General features: G+C 36.9%; 1 protein-coding gene across 2 annotated transcripts; it reads left to right on the forward strand.

Moving 5' to 3' along the window:
• Positions 1-651: 651 nt before the first annotated feature.
• LOC123520150 (terminal nucleotidyltransferase 4B-like) lies at positions 652-22,995 on the forward strand. 2 transcript variants are annotated; one of them, XM_045282098.1, is made up of 11 exons: positions 652-806; positions 2,401-2,808; positions 13,298-13,468; positions 13,716-13,836; positions 14,165-14,401; positions 14,877-15,023; positions 15,179-15,325; positions 16,312-16,536; positions 16,662-16,820; positions 17,081-17,453; positions 18,041-22,995. In XM_045282098.1, exons 2-11 carry the CDS (start codon positions 2,471-2,473, stop codon positions 18,262-18,264), a joined length of 2,142 nt encoding a protein of 713 aa, XP_045138033.1. In that variant the 5' UTR covers positions 652-806; positions 2,401-2,470; the 3' UTR covers positions 18,265-22,995. The 2 variants fall into 2 exon arrangements, with proteins under 2 accessions (XP_045138033.1, XP_045138032.1); XM_045282097.1 differs by lacking the exon at positions 652-806 and adding an exon at positions 1,331-1,392.
• The last annotated feature ends 394 nt before the right edge of the window (positions 22,996-23,389 follow it).

Genomic DNA, 23,389 nt, shown 5'->3' on the forward strand with positions numbered 1-23,389 from the left:
GTGGTATTTCTGTCAGTGAGGGCTGGTTCAGATCTGTCTACATATTTCCAATGTCTTGCCGAAGACATGCAATGTTGGCCCCTATTATCATGAACTTGGGTGGGCAGGACCTGCATCATATAGTAGTAGTAGTAGTGGTGGTGGTGGTGGTAGTAGTAGTAGTAGTAGTAGTAGTAGTGGTGGTGATGGTAGTGGTAGTAGTTAATACTAGTAGTAGTAGTAGTAGTAGTAGTAGTAGCAGCAGCAGCAGCAGCAGCAGCAGCAGCAGTTGTTGTTGTTGTTGTTGTTGCTGTAGTAGTTGTTATAGTTGCAGTAGCCGTAGTGGTGGTGGTGGTGGTGGTGTTATAGCTAATAGTAGTAGTAGTAGTAGTAGTACCTATACTTGTAGTAGCAGTGATGGTGATGGTGGTAGAGATAGTAGTAGTAGTAGTGGTGGTGGTTTTGGTGCACGTAGTAGTACGTAGTAGTAAGTACTAGACTAGTATAACAGTAGTACGTAGTAGTAGTAGTAGTAAATATTTATAATCTCTAAACGATTTTCTCAATGATTGTCGCTAATGATGGCTAGTATCATATCATTACTTACTGGTAGTAGTCGTGTGTGGGTCATGATGAATCAGGGCCAGTATATGATGTCAATGTGTCATCTACCCGCTAGACTGCGTGGATCCAGTCAAGGTCGTGCATGTGACAGTGACAGTGCTAGAGGTAGTACAGTAAATTTGGCATAGCGGACTTTGTGGCACCAGCGAGAAGAGTATTGAGAGGAGGCCATCGTGAGCAAACTTCGCAAGAATTAAATAAAGGTAATATTTAAATGTAATTAAGAAAAATATGCCAGTTGCAGTTTTATTTTATTTTATTTTTTTTTACTTAAGAGGGCAACTACGATGAAAGGAATGTGATAGTCTTGACCATTTAACAGCAGTAGCCTTTTCTGAATTTGGTGTAATGGGTTTATGTAAATTAAGATTTTAAGAGACTACACTCACAGCAAAACGTGTCATTGAATATCTCGTAGGCATTTTACATAGTGCATTTGTTGAATTCTAGTGAACAAACTTGCCTATGTACTAATTTAAATTGATGTACCATTGACAGTCATAAGCTTAGTTCACGTATAGCTACTCAACAAAGATACTGAGATAATATATTTATATTGCAAATTCTTCCACGCACATCATAACAACACCAGTTGGCACCAGCAGGCAATGAGCGGCGCGCCCAAGGGCACGCATCCGTGGCGGCGGGCACGTAAAACGAGTAACAGACTCGTCTGCGTTGTTAAAAACGTTTGCAGTACAAAAATGCTCTCACTGGTCATATGTGGACATAGACACCACCTATGCTGCACTCACACATCTGTCATGGTCCAGTCACTGTTGCTGCTAGGTAGATAACAGATTGCATGTAGTATATATATGGTACGTATGTAGTTATAAAGATCCATTCACCTATTTTTTTTTTTTTTTTTTTTTTGTTCTTTGAATATTAATTGTTTTAGACCCCTGCACGCAAAATCATTGATGAAAGTGAAGAAAAGTGAATGAATGTGCCATATGAGTCAGTAAAGCAAAAGTTAACAGTTAAGATGGAGGCGAAAATATAGATATGGAAGATAGAAAAGTACACGAAGGGAATATTGGACAGCCACTGACAGGGCACGCGCCGGCAGGCTTGATCCAGAATATACACGAAGGACAGAAGTGCGTTGATCCGTGTGTACTACGTGATAGTTACACACACACACACACACAGCCAATGCGTAGTGGCCGCTCACCAAAAATATGCGTCTTTCAATCTTTTGATTTCTGGCTCATGGAAAAACAAGGTGTCATTTTTTAATAAGTATTCCTGTCACGCCGTTTACATTTAATATTCTGTGGTGCCATTTCAAATTATCCCTGTGTGAGTATTATATTGATTACCTAACTGTGGAATATCAGAGTGGCCATAATTACTGGACAGACGGCGAAATATTGACAGTTCTGGATGAGAGTTGCCAATAAATAATAATAATAATAATAATAAGTGTTATATGCAAGAGGCTGCCATGTGTGGTCATGTCTGGCGACGGTGCCATATCCTCAAGCCTGGCTCTGAAAATCTGGCAACTGTTTGAAAATAATCACATGAAAACCTATATTAGTTTAGCACACAAGTTAAGTAAAAATATATCAGTATGGTAATTAACGAACAAAATTAATAAAATATAATATTATATCATATAAATATATGAAAATCTAAATAGTAATTATTAAAACAGAGTCAGGAATCAGAGCCCGAACATTAGAGTGGTGATGGAAGAGCAGAGTTTAGTGTTGGGACTGTCTTGTGTGTGTGTGAGGTCGGTGATAGTTACGGAAACCCATTGATTTATGTCGTGTTTAATGCCTGCAGTCCCCGACACGAGTGGGCACCGGTGCAGTGGCGAGCGAGTGGTGGCGGCGGGCGAGTGTTGTGTAGCTTTATGGATCCCAGCATAGCGTGGTACCAGCCGGAGCAGCAGGGCCCAGCGAGGGAGCTGTGGGCCAGGATCTGGACCACCCAGCAGGGCCTCGACAACATGAACCTAAACGACGCCAACATGAACCACGAGTACATTCCTATCAGTGTAGAGGACGCCAATAGGACTAACAAAACCACCACCAACAACGCCAATAACAGTTATTATAACCGTACCAAGAGGAAACGTGAAAACCGAGCCAGCACCTACGGCCTCAACCAGAACCACAAGAACCTCATAGGACAGTTCGGAGGGTGTCCCTGGCGCCGCAGGACCCCGCCCTACGATCTAGGAGTGATTGGGTGAGTGCTGGCCAAAACTCCCACCACGCCACACCCATGCACGCCCTGACACACACACACACACACACACACACACACACACACACACACACAAGGGTTCATGCCTTCACAACAATGTCATCATCACTAACCATTACAGGATATATATATTAAGTAGTTCACCATTTAGAAGCAGTACTGATGAACTGACACACACACACACACACACACACACACACTCTCAGACAGGTGCATGGCTTCCCTCCATAGTAGTGTCACCACCACCCACCATGCCAGGATGCAGGTTATCTAATTCACCATCTACAGCCAACACTGATGAAGCCTGGGCTGATTTTTTTGGCCTTTCTTGTGTATTTTGATGTGTTGAGTGGTGGTGACTGTAGCTCATCAGAAATGCCTGGGTCTGCTTCCATGGATCCTCTCACACCTGCTGCCATGCTTCACTCTTCTCCATGTAACGCTGAACCTTTTGTCATGTTTGTATTTTTACTGAAGTGTAGGTGAAGATGAAAATTTTCTCTTCAGAGCTAGCCAGAGTTTCATTTCCTCTGACTGCTCCCTGTCATTCACCTATCATATGCTGCAGGTTAGCTGAGGAGGAGGTGGGATGGGAATAAGGTGATACCTTTCCAACCTTTAACATGATTTATTCTCAGTACATCAAAAGGTCATTGTTCATTTTCAGTTATGACATTCCTTTCCTGCAGTGTATCATGTTTCACCAGCTTTGGTTGTTTTGCAATTATTATTATTCATTTATTTTTATCCATAAAGCCTGAAAACTTCAGAATTAGTTATCATAACTAGGTGAATGTCAACTTAGTCTCTTATCCCTCTGGGACACTAGGAGAATTGTGTGAAGCCAGATATTTATTGAGGAAGTGTGTTAGAGATGTGTTAGCCTTGCCATCCCTCCTAAGGATGAGGCAAGGCTGCCCAGTGAAGTACTGTTTGGTTAGTGCCCCGCTGAATTGAAAGCTGAGTTTGGTTTGGATCCATTTAGTTTCTTTTCCTTCAGCTGTTACTTTTGAGAATGAATTCAGAGGTTGAATGTCATAATTCAGTAAAAGAATAAGAGATTGTGATAAAAACTACATACATATTCTCATATTGCAGTTGTATAAGTGTATAAGTGTATGATTTTAGTTACCCACCTGAGGAAGTAGTTTCATCTGCTAGAGTGAGGCATGTGTGATTCTGTACATTCACTCTACACTGTATTTGTGCCTTTCACACATGACCTGAAGAGACAAGGAAAGTATTGATTTTGGCAAATGTCTTATTTCATAGTACTTACTCATAAAATAAATAACTGAGTAAAGGTTGAAATTTTATATATATATATATATATATATATATATATATATATATATATATATATATATATATATATATATATATATATATATATATATATATATATATATATATATATATATATATATATATATATATATATATATATATATATATATACATACACATACATACATACATACACAAGGCTCCCAAGGCATGGTTAGGTGTCCCATGAACCAGAATTGGTGTGTGCAACTCTGCCTGTGTATGGTTGTGAAAGTTAAGGAAAAATGGCCGTTTAAATTTATAAAATTGTTCTCTTATACTTAGGGCCGTGCAGAGACCACTGGAGGGGCAGGGGCTCAAAAGTTTAAAAGGGGCATTTGAAGGGATTTGAAGTTACGGGTTAGTTATTTCATGACTTTCAGCTTCAATTTGGCGCCCCTTAAATGCTGCAAAAGGGCACTTCAGGCATCAAGGTTCAAAGGGGCAGGGGCTCAATCTCCCTCCCCCCCCTCTGCACAGCCCTGCTTATCCTGGTCACTCATAGTTTATCTGTCTAGATAGAAAGACCTCTCATCATTGATAGATAGACCGTGAGTCACTGATAGTAATTTTCGTTATTGTATGCGTTCCATTCATGCTCTCATTTTATATTCCTCAACCACCTTTCTACTGAAGCTTTTCAGTACACCTCATATTAAGTTAGGTAGAGAAGGAATTTACATAACTATTTGATTTTTTTCTTTGATGTAAGTGGCCATCTATGATGATGGAACGGCAGGTGTCCGCTGCAGCAGGGCTCGGTACAGCCTGATAGTGAAGAGCATTTGTAAATTAAACTTAATGTCATTTAGTCTCTTAACTTCTACTTTATTTAATAGATATAAAGGTTTCTGCAGAAGTCTTAGAAGGAACACTAAAATATGACGGGGATAAGTTTAGGTGATCAATATACTTCAGAAAATTGTGTGGGATATCTCTCCCTCCATTCCATCACACAACTTCCTGGTGGGGAGACCAGGTGGCTCTACAATACAGAGGTCAAGTTTGATCCAAGCTCTAGGCACTCCTGGTGAGAGAGTCAATGCTCTCTTGATCCTGGGCAGCTGGCTGTATGATCTTATTTAGGCACAGAAACCTAGTGATTTTCTGTGTACTGGTATGCATTGATTGCTTGCTGTATATAAAAGTACCTCTCTCTCTCTCTCTCTCTCTCTCTCTCTCTCTCTCTCTCTCTCTCTCTCTCTCTCTCTCTCTCTCTCTCTCTCTCTCTCTCTCTCTCTCAAGATCATTGCATCTCAGCAACACAATACTTTTCTTACATTGCCATGCAAGTGCCAAATTCTCTGTTTGGAGCAGCTCCTCTCTGTGCTACAGGCATCTTTAAGAGACTTGCATTTCAGTAACATACAAAATGTGGAACTATATGTGATGACCTTGAGCAAGTATTGACTGTGCCTGAAGGAGTGTTGCTGTCTATAAGCTGTGTAGGTATATGACCACTTATGGCAATGCACTCTTCAAGGCTACATGTTACTAAGCTAACTTCATGAACAGATACATAATCAAAACATGATAAGAGATAAGGTGGAAAAATATAACAAGGTTGCAAGGGTATCCACTCAATGAATGGATAAGGACACTGGCCTTAACACTGAATAGTCTGAGTTATGCTGGCTGGGATAAAACCATTCACAAAGTCATTCACAATGACAACTGTGGCACAATGAAGGGTGTCACCCGTGGGAAGCATGGTGGCTCATTCATCACCACCTGCTAGATAAGTAATGCTCTGTCTGCAGATGGTGATCAAATTCCACAATTACTGTTCTCCTCAAAGCAGGGATGATGCGTGTGAATAAAGAGATCATTTGTTATTTATTTTGTAAGTAAATGTGTATTAATTTGTGTATTCATTGAGTATCAGAATGACTTTTTCATGGCTGTCATATTTGCCATTTTACTCATCACTCAAGATAGAAGTATTTTGAGCTGTCCTGGATTCCCATTATGTAAATATAGATAATTCCACTTCATATTATGTCAACAAACTAGGCATGAGATATGCTTTTGTTTATTTTGCCAACGAAATGTATACATATCCCAAAATAGCTTCAGTCATTTATCTCTTATTTATGCTTTTGCTTATTTATTTAATCATTTTGCTTGTTTACAAACTCAAGATATATTTGATACATTGCTTGTTGGTGATATTTCAGTAAAGACATTCAGCTGGGTTATTTTTTTAGGTCAGGAATGTTGATGAGAGTAATTATTTGAGTGTTCAGTGCAGTGTGGCCAGTACAGCAGTGAGGATCATCAACACCTGTACACCAGCCAGCTCCTACACACTCATTTATCTGTGTTTACCTCACCACACCTGACTTGATACACACACACCTGCTACTGCCTTGCCCTCACCTTGATCCATATGCTACTCCTAATATAACACACACACACACACACACACACACACACACACACACACACACACACACACACACACACTTGGTGGAAAAAAAAATAAATAATAATTAGTAGGTACTGTTGTGGCTTTCAACGATAAACAAGCTGAAAGGATCAAAACTAATGACACAAAATTATAAATCTGCAGGCAAACTTGGTTGGCTGAAAGAAGACAGTAGGAAACAAACCAACTTCTATCTTGATAAGGCTAAAACCATCTTTGAACTAATGGCACAGAATGATTGAACTACAAGCAAAACCTATTTGACATTATACAGGAGGGAAAGCACACATATATAAATTTGTCTATGGTATTGAGCCTTATTCATTAGCTGTCATTTAAGTGGCCCTTTTTTTTTTTTTTTTTTTCACATGCTAGATTTTCCTCTCTTTCATAATATAAATAGATAAATAAGAATAAAAAAAAATGGACGTGCAGGAATATTTGGGTGTGTGACAGTCGAACAAGACTCTCTATCTTCCTCTGTGTACTCTTTTTATCATTGATCGCTTCATTATCGTCATTATTATCAGTGTTATCTTTAGTTTCATTCTGTGCCTCTCTGTAAGGAAAGTTCTTGATAGCAATGTCCGAGAAATTTATTGACCACACATGTATGTAGTAACTCTTTCATACATGCCCCACCAAACAGGTCTTCCTCTCTTGTGTATCCTTTTTTGTCTCGTTGGGTTAACTGTATTGTTAAGTAGTACACACTCCTATCCAGTCTTCTCTCTCTCTCTCTCTCTCTCTCTCTCTCTCTCTCTCTCTCTCTCTCTCTCTCTCTCTCTCTCTCTCTCTCTCTCTCTCTCTCTCTCTCTCTCTCTCTCTCTCATCATCTTTAAATCTATCCTTATTTTCTTTGTCTGTCTCCAATCCTCTTGTCTCACCCTCAACTGTGCCCTCTAGCTGATGAAACTCAAGCAACATTTTATCGTCTCATGCCACCTCATGCACCCAAGGACCTATTTTGTTCCCCTTACCCGTCACTTCCAGACACGGAAGACCTTCTGGAAAGACTCGGTACTCTCACCATTCACTTCTCTCGCCACAAGGACTGAAAAGAAATACATATCTTACTCCATGAACAGTAATGATTTGTGTTTTTGAGTTATTTATTTATTTTTTTTATTTAATTATGTGTTGGTTCCTTTTATTTTGGTTTTGTCATATTTGATCTTGTTTTATTTTTAATTTCATTGTTTTAAATATTGTTAATTGCTGTTGCGGCAGTATAGCTTAGTCTCCAGTCAGTTAGTCAGTCAGTCACAACACAAGCACTAGTCAACTATTCAGTCAGTCAGTCAGTCACAACATAAGCACTTCTGATACCTCATTATTGCCATCTGGTTTGTGGACTCTCTCTCTCTCTCTCTCTCTCTCTCTCTCTCTCTCTCTCTCTCTCTCTCTCTCTCTCTCTCTCTCTCTCTCTCTCTCTCTCTCTCTCTCTTGTATTCCATATTTAATTTGTGAGCACTTGTTTTAAATTCCTAGCTTATTCTCCTTCCTTAGTTATGCTGTAATGTCCAGATCTGTCCCAGTGTTGTTTCCTGTCCCTTTTATGACTCAGTTTACACTCAAATCCTCTTTAGCCATTGTCTATCAACTCTTATTTTTTGTTTTCCTATTGATAAGCTGCAGTATTTTCCTTGATTTGTTTTGTTTTCATATTCAAACTAATCTAATCTTGTTGTACATTCCAATCACTTTTATGACTTACTGTTCACTGCATATCCATCAGCTCTGACATTCTTCCAATACTTTATTCATTTGTTGTATTGTCATGTTCAGACTCCTCTCATTGTATTATCATATCTGTTGTATGACTGACAGATTATTCTGAAAAAACTTTCTCCTTTACCATCCCTCTGCCACATTCATCTTCATTATGTGGCTATGTTCAGATGTTTCACTGTTCATTCCTATCTCTTTATGACTCACAGTTTACTCACAAAGTCTGTTTTTTTTTCCACACCCATCAACTGCAACACTTTTCTAATAATAGCCATTACTTGTCATTCTTTCAAGCAAAACCCTCCAAGGCATTCTAAGGAAGGTCACCTTTAGTGCTCTAGTCCTTGACAAATATGTGTCACTTGTTGTCACTGTCTGAGAACCAAAACAGAAAATTATGAAGGGATTTTACATTATTTTCTTATAAAGTAACATGTTCTTTGTTTAATTGACATCTCTATCTTTATTTCCCTGTATCTATATTGTATTCCACCTGGCTTATGTATTTATTAGTGTAGAGCATTTAAAGAGATGACACTCTATATTGTATCCTTGACTATTTATTAGATTAGTCTTTTCACTCTGTATTGTATCCTTGACTTCGTTTTTTAATTAATTTTTAGTCTTTTCACTCTATATTTTATCCTTGACTTTTTTTTATTAGTTTTTACACACACACACACACACACACACACACACACACACACACACACACACACACACACACACACACACACACACACACACACACACACACACACACACACACACACACTCTCTCTCTCTCTCTCTCTCTCTCTCTCTCTCTCTCTCTCTCTCTCTCTCTCATTACAAAAAATAAAACTAGGAAAAAATGTGAGTGGAGTCCTGCCATTGCCATGTCATGATGGGAGGCACCGTGACCGACAGAGACGCATTTGGTGTCCTTCAGTGGGAGCGTCTTGTCTCACATTACTCACTTTCCACACCACTGTCATTGTCACTTCGGTGGTGGGAAGAAGAAAAAACTGTATGGAGGTTTATAATGTCAGATGCACTTGTTCTGATGGGTGTAGGAGTGATAGTTATCTATATAAGTATTTCCTTGAGGTGTTACTGTCCTGTTTTTTTATTTTCACACCATTCTCAATTTCTCACTGTCACACACGCTAGGGGAAAAAAAAAAAAGTTAACGTCAGGTCTAGGAGCATAGTACTTGCTTGAGATCATATTACTGTACTATTTTTTTTTAGACCATTCTCATTGTCACTCATGCTAAAAAAAAAAAAAAATAAGTTACCATCAGGTTCAGTAGTAGTGAGGTGTATAGGAGCAATATACATAGTAGTTCCTTGAGATCATATTACTGTACTATTTTTTTTTTTTAGACCATTCTCATTGTCACTCATGCTGAAAAAAAAAAAAAAGAAAGGTAACGTCAGGTCCAGGAGTAGTGAGGTATATAGAAGCAATATACATCATACTTGCTTGAGATCATAAAATTATTATTGTACTATTTTTTCAGACCATTCTCATTGTCACTTGTGCTAGAAAAAATGAAAAAAAAAAAAGTTGTGCATAGCATTATAACTTAAAGTGTGGGAGTACTGCGGAATATAGAAGCAATATATGTTTATGTATAGTACCTGCTTGAGATCATATTACTATACTTACTCTCCATACCATTGTCTTTCAATTTGGTGGTGGAAAATAAATGCCAGTTATCTTGTTGAGCATTTTAACCCCTGTCAGTGCTTGGACACATTTTTACCATGAGTTTGTGTATTATTAGATGATTTTATTGACATTAGGAAGGGTCTATGGAGGTCATAAGATTACTGGCCAGACTGCTGACTATTTCAATTCCCACATTAGTTTTTGAAGGTGCATGAAATTGCCCAATAGTAAGTGGCATAAATATGAAAATGCATCATGGTAGTCAAGGGGTTAACAGCAGATCTGGTAGTAGTAGTAGTGAGTATAGGAGAGATATGAAGCAGCCTTGGATTCTTGGAAGCTCATCTTGTGTGCCGCAGGTTTGGTGGTGGGACGTTTTGCATGAAACAGATATAGAACATGGGGGGGAGGGGAAAAAAAAAATAATAATGTTTCTGGATAACGTGTGCTGAATGGGAAAGAGAAAGTAGTGAAAGTGATAATTTTGACCTTGATCACTCTGAAGCACCTCTACTATTGTTTTTCTTCCTCCTCCTCCTCCTCCTCCTCCTCCTCCTCCTCCTCCTCCTCCTCCTCCTCCTCCTCCTCCTCCTCCTCTTCTTCTTCTTCTTCTTCTTCTTCTTCTTCTTCTTCTTCTTCTTCTTCTTCTTCTTCTTCTTCTTCTTCTTGAGAGTTTACCATGAGAATTGTTGCAGAATTAGAGAAGGGTTGGCTAAATTTAGGGTTATGGTGGGAAGGAATGTATGTATGCATGTATGTACTTGTGTATGTATGTATGTATGTATGTATGAGGTGAAAGTGAAGTGGGTAAAAAAATAGGACTTTGGGAATGTGATATGGTAGTGAAAAGCCAATATGACCTCCCTCCCCCCCTCCCATTCAGTATATTTACTTGACCTGGTCTTGGTAGGTCTCTCGTGAAGTCTGTCACCTTGGGAAATAGTACCTGCAACTCATAGCATTCCTCTGTGATCTTTTCTAATTGTTTCTCTCTGTTTTGTTAAGCTTGGCTATCGAGTAACTTGCAGTGTTAGCCATCAACCATCGTGACTTACTGTACCTTGGGAAAATGTATCTCCACTCAGCATTTCTCTGTCATCTTTAGTTAATTGTTTATTTTATCTTTTTTTTCAAGTTTGCTTATAGAAAATCTTCAGCATAGTTCACCCTCAGCCTACCTTGACTGTCACCTTGGAAAATTGTGATATCTACAATTCAAAGTATTCCTCCATGATTTTTTATTTGATTATTTCAGTTTATTACTTTTAACCCTCATCCTTCATCATTAGTTTTTTGTACATTAGTGTGTCATGCATTTGAAAATTTTAGCACTAGTGACCTTTTTTTTCTATCACATTAGTTACTCTGTTATGATTTAAATTCCTTTCGCCACATTTTATTCTCCAGTTAGCTACCTGGTCTGTTATGATCTTAATGCTCTATGACCATAATATTTTGTTCAATTAGTCTGCAACGTTCAACTGACCAAATTTTATTCTCCAGTTAATCTGTCATTAGTAAAAAGATACTTCAAACATAATTTGTATGAGTCAGGATTCAGTGAAGATGATTAGGGCAACTGCAAGTCAATCAACCTTTTGCCATCAGCATGTGTGAGGGAAAATTATTGCATATACCTATTTAATTAGGTAATGACTCATGAGAGGCCGTAAAATCAAAGTAGAAATATCAGAATTCTAATATTAGGTATGTATACAGACATGGTTAAAGAGAAGGAATTCTTACCACCTGGCCTGTCTTAACCATATAATAATTTTGTTGCAACTTGTCTTTTGATTTTGAAGTCTGAACGTTTACCCTTTAACATATTCCCTGTGATTGCCAATACGGCGAACTTGCTTGTACTGCAAAACAAATAAATTGTTGTCACGTCAGTACTGGTCAAGCTAGCGAGATGAGAAGAGCAGAGTGTTGTCTGGGAGAACACCCAAATGAACTAGCAACCTCAAAGTGTTTGCCCACCGGTGGGTTGCAACGCATACCGTTAAAAATTTATGACTTCTCTGCAATACAACCCACTGGTGGATATAATTTGTTTGGCGATATTCAGTGCGTCTCTATATTGTACTATATTTTTCCTTTCCTAAATTTGTTTATATATTTTTGTCTCGTTTTCCATATTTAGAAATTGAATGAATGCTATACGGTTTTGAAGTCAACTTAGTTCAACAGAAGAGAGAGAAGAGAAAATAAAATAATAAAGTCCATAAATTCCCGGGAAAAGCCAACATGGTATAAATAAAAAAATAAGATAATAAAGATGATGTCAGGAGAATTCTGAAATTCTGAAAAGATCAATAAAGAAAGTTATTGAAGCTTATCAAGGTAAGTCCAATTGTGATATCTCAGTTTGAAATATATAGAAAATATATAGAAAAGTTTTATGTTCTGAAGGAAAAATGCAAGGTAATATAGTTTTCTTGCATGTAATAGAAAAAATATATTTTCAATTAATCTTTATAAGATATATTTTTTTATTTATTCTGTTTTGTTTCTTTACTTATGTTTATTAATATATGCAATTGAAAAGGGTCACCAATGGCAGCTTTTTTACAAATTGTCCAAATAATATCGAAAAAAAAAAAAAAAAAAAACATTGAAGCTTGTCAAAGAAAGTACAATTGTAATAATATATTAAACATATTATTTTTCAATAATATGTTTATGTTCTTCTGAAGGAAAAAACACAAGATGATATAATTTTTTCACATGTAGCTATTAGAAAGAAAATATGGAAACAAGAAGACTTTTTTTCATATGATATTTATAACACTAAAAACTAAATAAGCTTCATATTATTTATCAATCAGTGTTTATTATGCCCTCCTACACATACTGTTTATTGAAATTTAACTATATAATCCAATTTCTAGTAATAATAAGATTAAAATGTGATATATATGAAAACTGTTGTACGATCCACTGGTGGGTCATATCACAGGGAACACATTAAATACATTGTGATTTTCTGACATGTGGCAGTGTACTACGTAGTTGCAGAGTAACGGGTGGTATTACTCTTGATTTGGTTGTGTTAGCTGTGAAAGTGTTCATCTGAAACACTGCTCTCAATTACACTGTCTTAAAATTTTATTGTTCAGTGTAGCTGTTGAACTTACTTGAGTGTGTCCATTGTGTGCTGTGTGGGAATCTTTCCTTTACCTGAGGGAAAAAGCAGCTCTAGGAAGCATCACATTAGAAGAGCTAGGAACATCAAACATTTGTACAGTGATTCATGTTAATATGATTATAATTATTATGAGTAAGTTGAAACATGATTAGTATGTTATTTATGTGTTTGCATTGCAGGTTACATCAAGAAATGGAGGACTTTTACTATTGGATGTCCCCAACCAAGGAGGAACACAACATGAGGAAAAGAGTCGTGGAGCGCATTGAGCAAGTTATTGTTGACCTTTGGCCACAAGCGAGAGTGGAAATCTTTGGCAGCTTTCGCACTGGCCTGTACCTGCCAACTAGGTAAGTGAGGAAGGCACCCAATGCAGGTTATTATAGCAGCACATCTGCCCCTGACTTAAGGCAGTGCCTTAGCACTATATCATATTGACATAATCTGTAGCAAGTTTATTTCACACACTGAAGCAGCAGCTTACACATTTGTAATTCAGGCAGCCTCTAAAGTGAGGATTTCATGTCAATATTGATTTAGCACACTCTGAGACTTCTTGAAGTTGTGTAAGTTTTGAAAATCTTGTATTACTTGCAGTGATATAGATCTGGTGGTGATTGGGAAGTGGGAAGCCTTACCCTTGCGGACACTGGAAAAAGCTCTTTTAGATCACAAGATTGCCGAATCCTCCTCTCTTAAGGTCCTAGACAGGGCATCTGTAAGTGTTTCTATATTGCTGATATTTTTGTATATATTTGTTTTTATAAATTATTTATTATGTATTTATTTGTATTTTTATTAGTTTTACTGATTGATTCATATTTTTTATTCATTATTTGGATTTAATTTTGTTTTTCTTTTCTTTGGTCTTATTTTATTTTTGTCACATTATGATTAGATGATTTTTATATCTGTATGTTCCATTTATTGTGCTCATAACCAAGAAATTTTGTATTCTCACCTGTTGTCATATTTGAATTTAATGATATGTTATGACATGGAATTCCCTACATTAAGAGAGACAGGTAACATCATTCTCATTGCAGGTACCTATAGTGAAGCTGACAGATAGTGAAACTGATGTCAAGGTTGACATTTCTTTCAACATGAGCAGTGGAGTAAACTCTGCTCGTCTTATAAAGGATTTTAAGAAACGTTTTCCAGTCCTGTCCAAGCTAGTCATGGTGCTCAAGCAGTTCCTCCTTCAGAGAGACTTAAATGAAGTCTTCACTGGAGGAATATCCTCGTACTCTCTCATTCTAATGACGGTCAACTTTTTACAAGTGAGTTAAATAAACATCTTTTCACCTTATTTAGTTTATATGTGTGACACTGGTTGATAGTTTATTTTTCCCTTTGTACACTAAATGTATCACATGTCAGCTATGATATATATATATATATATATATATATATATATATATATATATATATATATATATATATATATATATATATATATATATATATATATATATATATATATATATATATATATATATATATATATATATATATATATATATATATATATATATATATATATATATATTAGTGATCATTTACATAAACTTAGAGCATGAGTGGAACTGAGTTACTGCCAAAGTGTTACTTAACTTCTTATGCTTGGTACAGAAATGTCAGAATGTTCCTTGCAGTATTTAAATTTCTCTCTCTCTCTCTCTCTCTCTCTCTCTCTCTCTCTCTCTCTCTCTCTCTCTCTCTCTCTCTCTCTCTCTCTCTCTCTCTCTCAACCAGTTACATCAACGGTTAGATGCATCTCAGCCCAATGCCAATCTTGGAGTGTTGCTGATTGAGTTTTTTGAGTTGTATGGTCGTCACTTCAACTATCTCAAGACTGGCATCAGAGTGAAGGATGGTGGAGCTTATATATCAAAGGATGAAGTGAGTCACAAGTTTTCAGTTTTTATTTTCTTATGTCAAGTTTTGCTGTGGAGATGTATGAATATGGAATAGAAAGGATTGAAAACCTCGACTGAAATGTGTACATATGTTAGAGTGTGTATACAAACATTGTACAAAACTGAACTGTTACACAGGTACAGAAAGACATGCCTGAGGGTCACCGGCCATCTGTCCTGTGCATTGAGGATCCTCTTATACCAGGAAATGACATTGGCAGGTCTTCTTATGGGGTGCTGCAAGTGAAGCAAGCTTTTGAATATGCGTACATTGTATTATCTCAGGTAATGTACTGCCTTACTATTTACTGCCTGCCTTTTTGCTGCTTTCATTTCTAAGAAATGTGTAATTGAATCTTATGAATATGCCAAGTGCTGTCATGCTTTCCGTTGAATTCTCTTAAAATGACAGTGATATCTTCAATGCCTTGTCCCGCTTTGCAAACTTCTCTTAACTCTTAAAGGACAGCTGGGCTTGTTTTAATAATTCTGCAAAGATAAGCAATTTTTCATCACCAATTTCTCATTGCCTTGATCAGTTGGTGAAAATGTAGTAGCATCACACTTACCAGTTCTTCCTCTTCAATCTCCTGCACATCTAAACTCTTTAAGTTGATGTGATGTGTCTGGTGAAGTGATGAATGAAAGTAAATTTCCACCTTTTCTCAACCTGTGTTTGAATGGTTGCGTGCCCGTGCAGCAACCAGGCTGGGCTTTTAGCTGCAGGAACCCTTTGTCAGCTTCCCTCACTAATATCTCTCAGACTCTCAACTACATGAATGTCTATAGCTATCCTTCTGCTGACACACCAAAGGAAACAGTATTGCTGTCTGTCACTCATAACATATAAGAAAAATTACAATCTTCATGGCTGGGAGGATGTGCATGAAGGAAACACAGTCTACTAGTGTTTTATTATTTTTCTGATGGAACCACTTTTAAGACTTAAGAAAGTAACTTCTAATTCTTTCTCAGTTGTATTTTCAATAAGATGCTGTTTTGAGCCTTGTTTGCTCTTATGTAGAGTGGAAGTCACTGGCTACTTATCCTTGTCCAAGGATTGAGAGGAAGAATGATAATTTTCTCATGCAGCCATTACTATAGTTTGTAGGACATTAAGGCACTGAGGGAGACATTGTTGTGAGGGAAGGCCAAAAAATTCTCGTGGAAATTTGAAATTTATCCTGCAAGATGCAGATCAAAGGTTACATCTCTGATCTCACGTAAAGAAAAGTAGAATAAATCATGTGATATGAACCAAATCTTTGCAGGCTGTGAATCCTTTAAACATCATCATAAACGACCCAAATTCATACTCCATATTGGGGCGTATTGTGAGAATAACAGACGACGTTATTCTCTACCGTCAATGGATACAGAAGACTTTCCCTGTGAACCGGCCCATCACATCCAGTACCACCCACCATGTGACTCCCACACATCCTGCTGCACCACCCACACCTCCTGTGGAGTTTCATACTCAGACCAGCTTGAAGGTTAGTATTACTATGGATATATGAATTAGTTGCCCTAATTATACCTATTAGATAACCAAGTTAATGTTCTTATTCATGAAGTTCAGCAAGCATACTAATTTTTCCATCATTTTCGTCCAAACCAGGAGTCATCAGATAATCAGTACAACAGTAACAAAAACAGCAATGAGAACAGAAACATCTGCATGAAGGCCAATCTGGCTGATGATGATGCTCTGTCATCAGAGGCCTCAGAACCACATTCCACTCCTCCCTCATCAGTCTCTTCAGTCAGTGATGACACAGTAAGTGGTGATGTGCATTCATCCTTATCACATACCATCATTGTTTTATTTGTTATGTTTAGGTTTTTACTGACCCAAATTTATGCAAGATTATAAGGCTTAATATCATTTGTCAGGTATTATAGAAGTGATTTAATTTGATTGTTTGTGACCTCTATAAAGTACTTTGTTAAAGTGATTGTGCCTTCAATTTTCCTCACAGATCATTAAATGTTTGTTGATGTGGAGCTTTTGTGTTTAGCCAAACTTGTGTTCACCAGGATTCTGACCAGGCTGTGGACATGAGTGAAGGGAGTCGAGACAGCTCTCCAAACATTCATCACCAGTTGCAGCTTCACCATCTTGGTGGGACAGCTGCTGTCAGCCCGTCTGTCAGCAACATGTCTGGTGTGAGTTGCAGCAAAGTTAACAAGCACCAGAGTCTCTCTAGTGATGTACCTTCACTGCACCATCCTAGTGTTGACATGGAGACCCGGCCTGGTGACCTGCCTCAGGTGAACAAGCAGCTGCACCACCAGGCTCACCAGGAGCACCCAGCAGCACTCACCTGGCACCCATCAGGAAGTTCAGCACAAAACATTAGTCCTGCCAAGCCGCTGCCCAAACACAGGAGGTATTCGCAGTCATCACAAGGTGGGCTGTTCACACTAGCACAGTTGTTTGTATCTCAATATTTCTAATTTTTTTTATTTGTCTTACTATATTTTATTTATTTCTCTGGCTATTCATTCTTTTTTTTTGTTTTCATGGAGTTATAATTCATACTAAGAAATAATTATAAAAAGTAAATTTTTTTTTGTTACAAACTGATATACTAATAGAAGGTGATATATTAGTAGAAGGGAACAGCCTTGCTCCACACAACATGATTAGGCTTAAAGAATATATCCTCCATATTTCCAGCATACTATAGAAGATGACTATAAGGGAGTGGACGAGGGACCTTCTCTTCTGTGTCTTTTTATTCTTACATTGAGACAGGTGTTATGTCTTGTCTCAGGCATCACATCATCTTTCTGATCTACTGTTTCTTGGGTATAATGTGTAATTATCTGGTGAACACTAAGATCCTGCATATGATACTGTTATGCACTGCTGGGATTTTGTAGATTGATTGTTAATTGCTGCTACTTGAATGTGATGTATGTTTTGCACTTTCTTGCTTATGCTTCAGGATGTTGGAAGTGGCTGATTCATAAAGAATGTTTCCATCATTCTAGGCTCTACACCTGGCGTTGGAGACATTCGCATTGGCAAGACTAGTGGTGGGAACAAGTACTCAGGAGAAAACATGAATAGTGGTAATGTGGGTACTGCTTTGGGTGGTTCATCAGCGAGTGGCAGCAGCACCCAAACAAGAGTCAGGGTTCCATACAATAAGCGGAAAAAGTCTGCTCGACGGGACTCAGATGTGAGAACTGAAGTACGTGATATTCATCGGTGATGTAAGGGGAACGGTGTTGTACACAGTGAACATAGGTAAGGTACTCTGGTGACTGACAGAGCTGTGATGAAAGATGAACAGTCTGGTGACTGTGATTATGGCATTGCCCTGAAAGGTGCAAGCCAGCCCTCTTCTTTTTCTGTGAAGTTTCTTGAAGTGTGAAAGAGAATTAGCCAGATTTATAAGACAACCCTCCATTCCAGGGGTCACCACTGTGGAAGTACACAATATTTCATGTAAAGTGTAATGATGTGAAACTGTAAACAACTTGGCTGTTTTCTTCCAGAACTGTGAAAGTTTTTAATAGACCAGTAACTGTAGAGTCCATATTTTATTGTTTTATTTATATTCTGTGAGCTCAACTTATCCAATATGATGACTTCCTTAGCCATCAAAATAATTTCAAATAGACATTTTATATAGTTTGAACTTGAATATTGGAAGTGCAGTAACCTAGAGTAATAATTGAGTTATTGAGGTCAAATGACACATCAGGGGATTGTTGTAGGGTTCTTATGTATGGCCTATGCAAAAATATTAAAAGTAAAAAATGTGTAATGTAGTGAGGGTGGGTAGACCCTTAGTGGATGCTTCCAAATAGAATCTTTGTCATTAGAAATGTTATTTGTGTATGTATATATACTTATATTTTATGTGATGTGTGTGTTTTGTGTTAACTCGTATGACTTATATAGTACATAAGTAATATATGAGATGCATGTATGTTATACAATTGCATTTTATGCATTATGAATGAATTACAGCCTATGTTATTTTGGTTGGGTTGTGTGTACAAGGCATATTGCACAGATGTGCATATTTTGTGCATGGAGTTGTATGGTAGATGCAAGTGTGCATACTGTATGACAGTGAATGAGTGGATGGGTAGAATGTGCTGGGTAGTGTGTAGAAGGGAAAAGGGGTACTTAACTTATTTTTATCAATCCCTGTTGGACCAAAATCTTGTTGCTTGGAGTAAAAATAGCTATATTGATGGATCTTGTTGTGCATCTTAATAGTTTGTTGTTTTCAGCTCTTGAAGCATTACTGAGGCCACTCACTGCCCACACATTTAACCCCAGCATACAACTTTACATCTTTGCCAGTTCTCACCTGGTCATGGGGTATCATTAGAGGGATTGATTATGGCTGCATATTTTCCTAGATTGTGATTTTCTGTGCCAAGAAAATACATTGCCTAAGACTTGCGTACTGAAGAATAAAATATCTAAGTCATACATAGAAGTCCATATCATTTTTGTTCTAATAAGTAAATTAATGTACTAAGTCATCAATAGAGTATTTTCCTATGTGAATGAGTGTAGTTGTACAATAGTTATTTATTATAATATTATGAATGCATTTAAAACCTAAGTGGGTTTCATGAAGTGTCAGATTTCAAGGTTTTCTTTGTTAAGCTGAGTAAACAACAGCTGTATGCAATAGATGTGTAGCCCCTCCAGTTTTCTATGGGATTGGGACTGGCGATACCCTAGAGAAATATTTTCTTGTACTGATGCCTGTGTACCCCAAGACATGTCCAAGTAATCTTGTAACTGTTGAAGGTATTTGGTATACAGGTCAAAAATCTTTTACCCCCCAAAAGCCATGAAGTTAATAGCAGGTCAGAATTTGGGTAGTACTGGTTTGCACTTGGTAAGTGAAGTAATTGGAAATATTTTTCATGACTAGTCAGATGTAACACACAGCTGGTACTCAACACCCAACCAAACAACTGCACTTTTGTATACATAAAGTTTCACAAACACATCACAGTCTTCTTTCTGTAAATTTTAAAGTATACATCTCTAGTAAATATTAGTGCAAATATACCACATGTGTAATTATCTTGCTGCTAAAAGTGCCTGGCACATTGATGCCACATTCATCCATGCTGACTTTTGAAGGTTCAAAGTTGGGTTAGGGAACCTAACATTTTTTCATAGGTGATGTTCTCACTGTGGAACTGATATTACTATTGCATGACATTCTGAATGAGATGCTTCAGTCTTATTGCAGTCTTTTAGTTTTGAAACTCATTGTTGGCAGAAAGCAAATGTGTTAAAAGTATTTACTATTAGTTAGTGCTTATTAATTGCAGAATATTCTTGACATGATGACAGTATTGTGTTCACTGGTGTGCAAGCTCAGTTTCAAACATCACAAATTTCTTGCCTAATTGGTAGTGATACTACTTAGTATTATTTTCTTGTGCATTTTTAGGGGGTGGACTGTATGGATAAAAGATTCTTGGCCTGTACAGACATTAAGTATTGGGGATGAAAAGAATGGTGTGGAGAGCTTTGAACATTGAATAGTATTCTCCAGAAATAAGAGTTAGATAAGCACTTGCTGTGATTTGAAAAAAAAAAAGAAAAAAAAAATATTCTGGTTTCCAGGAGCAGCTTATCATTTGATGTAAAAATTCATTATATTACAAAAAAAAAAATATTGTAGTGAATAAGAAGTCTGAAATGCATTAAAACACTGTCACTCACCTGTTGTGCAACCTTTATGTTATGAAAATATATTTGTAATTGCTTGCTATCCCACATAACTATTTCAGCTTATTTTGTATGTACAGTACTCTGTATAATCTAATGTAAATTACTTATAGAATCTTTATAGATGATAGAAAAAAAAAGAACTTAGTTTATAAAATTTGTGTCTTGTACTTGAATCAAGTAACACCTGAATCAGCTCGCACAACAAGTCTTGTTTTCCTCATTCTGTTTACTATGATACAAAACTTGTGACCTTGTGTGGATCAAACTCGGTCATTATGTGATGCTGTGCTTGTGGAAGAACTATGTTTATGACATTGACAGTGTGTAGAAGAAAAATATTATGGCTTTAGGCAAGAGTAATTTTAATCTATTATCATCTATTAAATCCCTGAACTTATTAGTTGCTTTTCTATGTTATTCAGTTTATAAGCCAGTTGGAAAGTTTATTGTGTACCTTCCAGGATTAGTTAGAAAATGAAAAGAATGAATATTGACATTGAAATGTGATGATGAGACATCTCATGGAAAGCTCATTCAGTCAAAACTCCTATTTCAGTGATGTTCTGAATGTAATGTACATCATTGTGGGATGTCTCAAATGAGGAAATAAGCAGGAAATATTTATTTACAGTCCATTCTTGTCTGTCAGTTGTGCATCTTTATTCTTCACAAGTGAGGAGCTTGAAGGTGGTGTCTCATTAGATCAGCTTCATGTAGTTTCACTGTTTTGATGTCACTGTTACTGTTACATAGTTCAGCAGTAAAATTTGATATAGAAACAATACAGTGGCAGTGTTCTAGTATATTGGTTATAAAATCACTAAGGTAACTTTGGAAACTTGTTTGATGGAAGACAGACAATTTGGATAGGTAAGTAATATATTTCTATGTTAAGCTCACTGTGAATTGTATATTATATGATATGATATAGTATGTTCTACAAGCAATAGGAGCCATAAAACCTTGAGTGTGAGATCCTACACACACACACACACACACACACACACACACACACACACACACACACACACACACACACACACACACACACACACACACACCATATAGATTCCCTCAAAGTTGCTGAATGTGAGTTACATACTTGTACTTTATTTTGTTTAAGGATGTTGGGAAGATATATTCCATTTATTGTAAATACAAAAAAAAAAAAAAAGAACTTTGTGCATGAGTTCAGTTTATGCTTGACATGTCATGCAACATTCTAAATCACAATGTGTGTTACATAGAGTGATGCATCATCAAGCCATTGAAAGAGCAGAATTGCCACAAACCTAATGTTGACCTGGGTGAGTGTTCTGCAGTAGTGCTTTGTATCTGCTGCATCAGTCACCCCAAGCTCTTACTGGCATGATAATACACTTTCTTGTGAGTTGTCATAAGATTTTCAGCAGAGAGTAGAGTGGAATGCTTTGGCTCTTAAGATTAGTACAAGAGGTGAATGACAGTGATTTATGCTTATAATTGGTGAAGAATTAGTTCTACCTCTGTACAGTTAGGCATATGAGTTAATTCATTCAGTAGACAGTTTGGTGTGATTACTTTCTTCTTAGACTTCTTCAGTAATTTTGACATCTTGAACAATCAATTGTTACTGATATTCAATTAAACATATGTTGCTTATGAGAGACAAGTTAGTTGATCATATTCCCTCAAAAGTTGTCCAAAGGAAATGATTGTTCACTTATGCCATCACTTACAGAAAAAAAAAGTCCATTTCTTATTAAAAGTACACATATGCAAAAATACTCTTACTTAACATTAAGCTATACAAAAACTGCACTTTTCAGATACTACCAGTATAGAGCTGAATAATTGAAGACCAATGATGGTTGTAGCCCAACTGCCCGTGCATGATAAAAACTTTTCAGTCGGTGATGTTGCAAGGCAGTAGAACTTCTCCATATTGTAGCAGCTAGTAACTCTTGAATTATTGTAATTCACACAAACATTGGTACATTCATCGTTATTTTTCTTGTTTTACTCTTGCATTATCGATATCAAGAAAACCAAAAATGAAACACACAAGTCATTGCAGGAAAGGTACCAAGAAAAGAAAAAAATTTGTCGAGGAGCCTAAGTTTTGTGTTAGGTTTCAACTGAACATGTAATAAATACAGGATTCTGGTTTTTGTACAAATATTTACAGTGTGACTATTGCCTTGAAAATTTATAAAAGGAAGTTTAGGTAAAAAGAGTAAATGTATGGTTGTTTTCTTTCACCTAAAATCCAAAATACAGAGAAAGGCCATGATATAATTCAAGAAAGGCTTACAGAGGAATTTATTGCAACATTGTGGACATAACTGTAGTTTATTGCACCAACCCCTATCTTCTGTGAATATAGCATAAATCGACAAATAGATGATGTAGGTGATGAAACTTAACTCGATTTCATGTTTTTGTCTGCACATGATAGCAATAGCTGCAATATTGCGACTATGATGGCGAGGCTGAACACGGCCACTTAGAGGATTGGAGTTGGTAAGAAGGAAGAGGAATCCTATTTAAAAGTAATACTGAGTGGAACATGTAATATATATATATATATATATATATATATATATATATATATATATATATATATATATATATATATA

This window comes from Portunus trituberculatus, chromosome 46 (genome assembly GCF_017591435.1).
Source record: "Portunus trituberculatus isolate SZX2019 chromosome 46, ASM1759143v1, whole genome shotgun sequence".
Lineage (NCBI taxonomy): Eukaryota > Metazoa > Arthropoda > Malacostraca > Decapoda > Portunidae > Portunus > Portunus trituberculatus.

Coding starts and splice junctions, on each gene's coding strand:
- LOC123520150 (XM_045282097.1), top strand. CDS start 1,346: ATGCTGCACTCACACATCTGTCATGGTCCAGTCACTGTTGCTGCTAG. Junction 2,809..13,297: donor TACGATCTAGGAGTGATTGG/GTGAGTGCTGGC, acceptor TTTGCATTGCAG/GTTACATCAAGAAATGGAGG. Junction 16,537..16,661: donor ATACTCAGACCAGCTTGAAG/GTTAGTATTACT, acceptor CGTCCAAACCAG/GAGTCATCAGATAATCAGTA.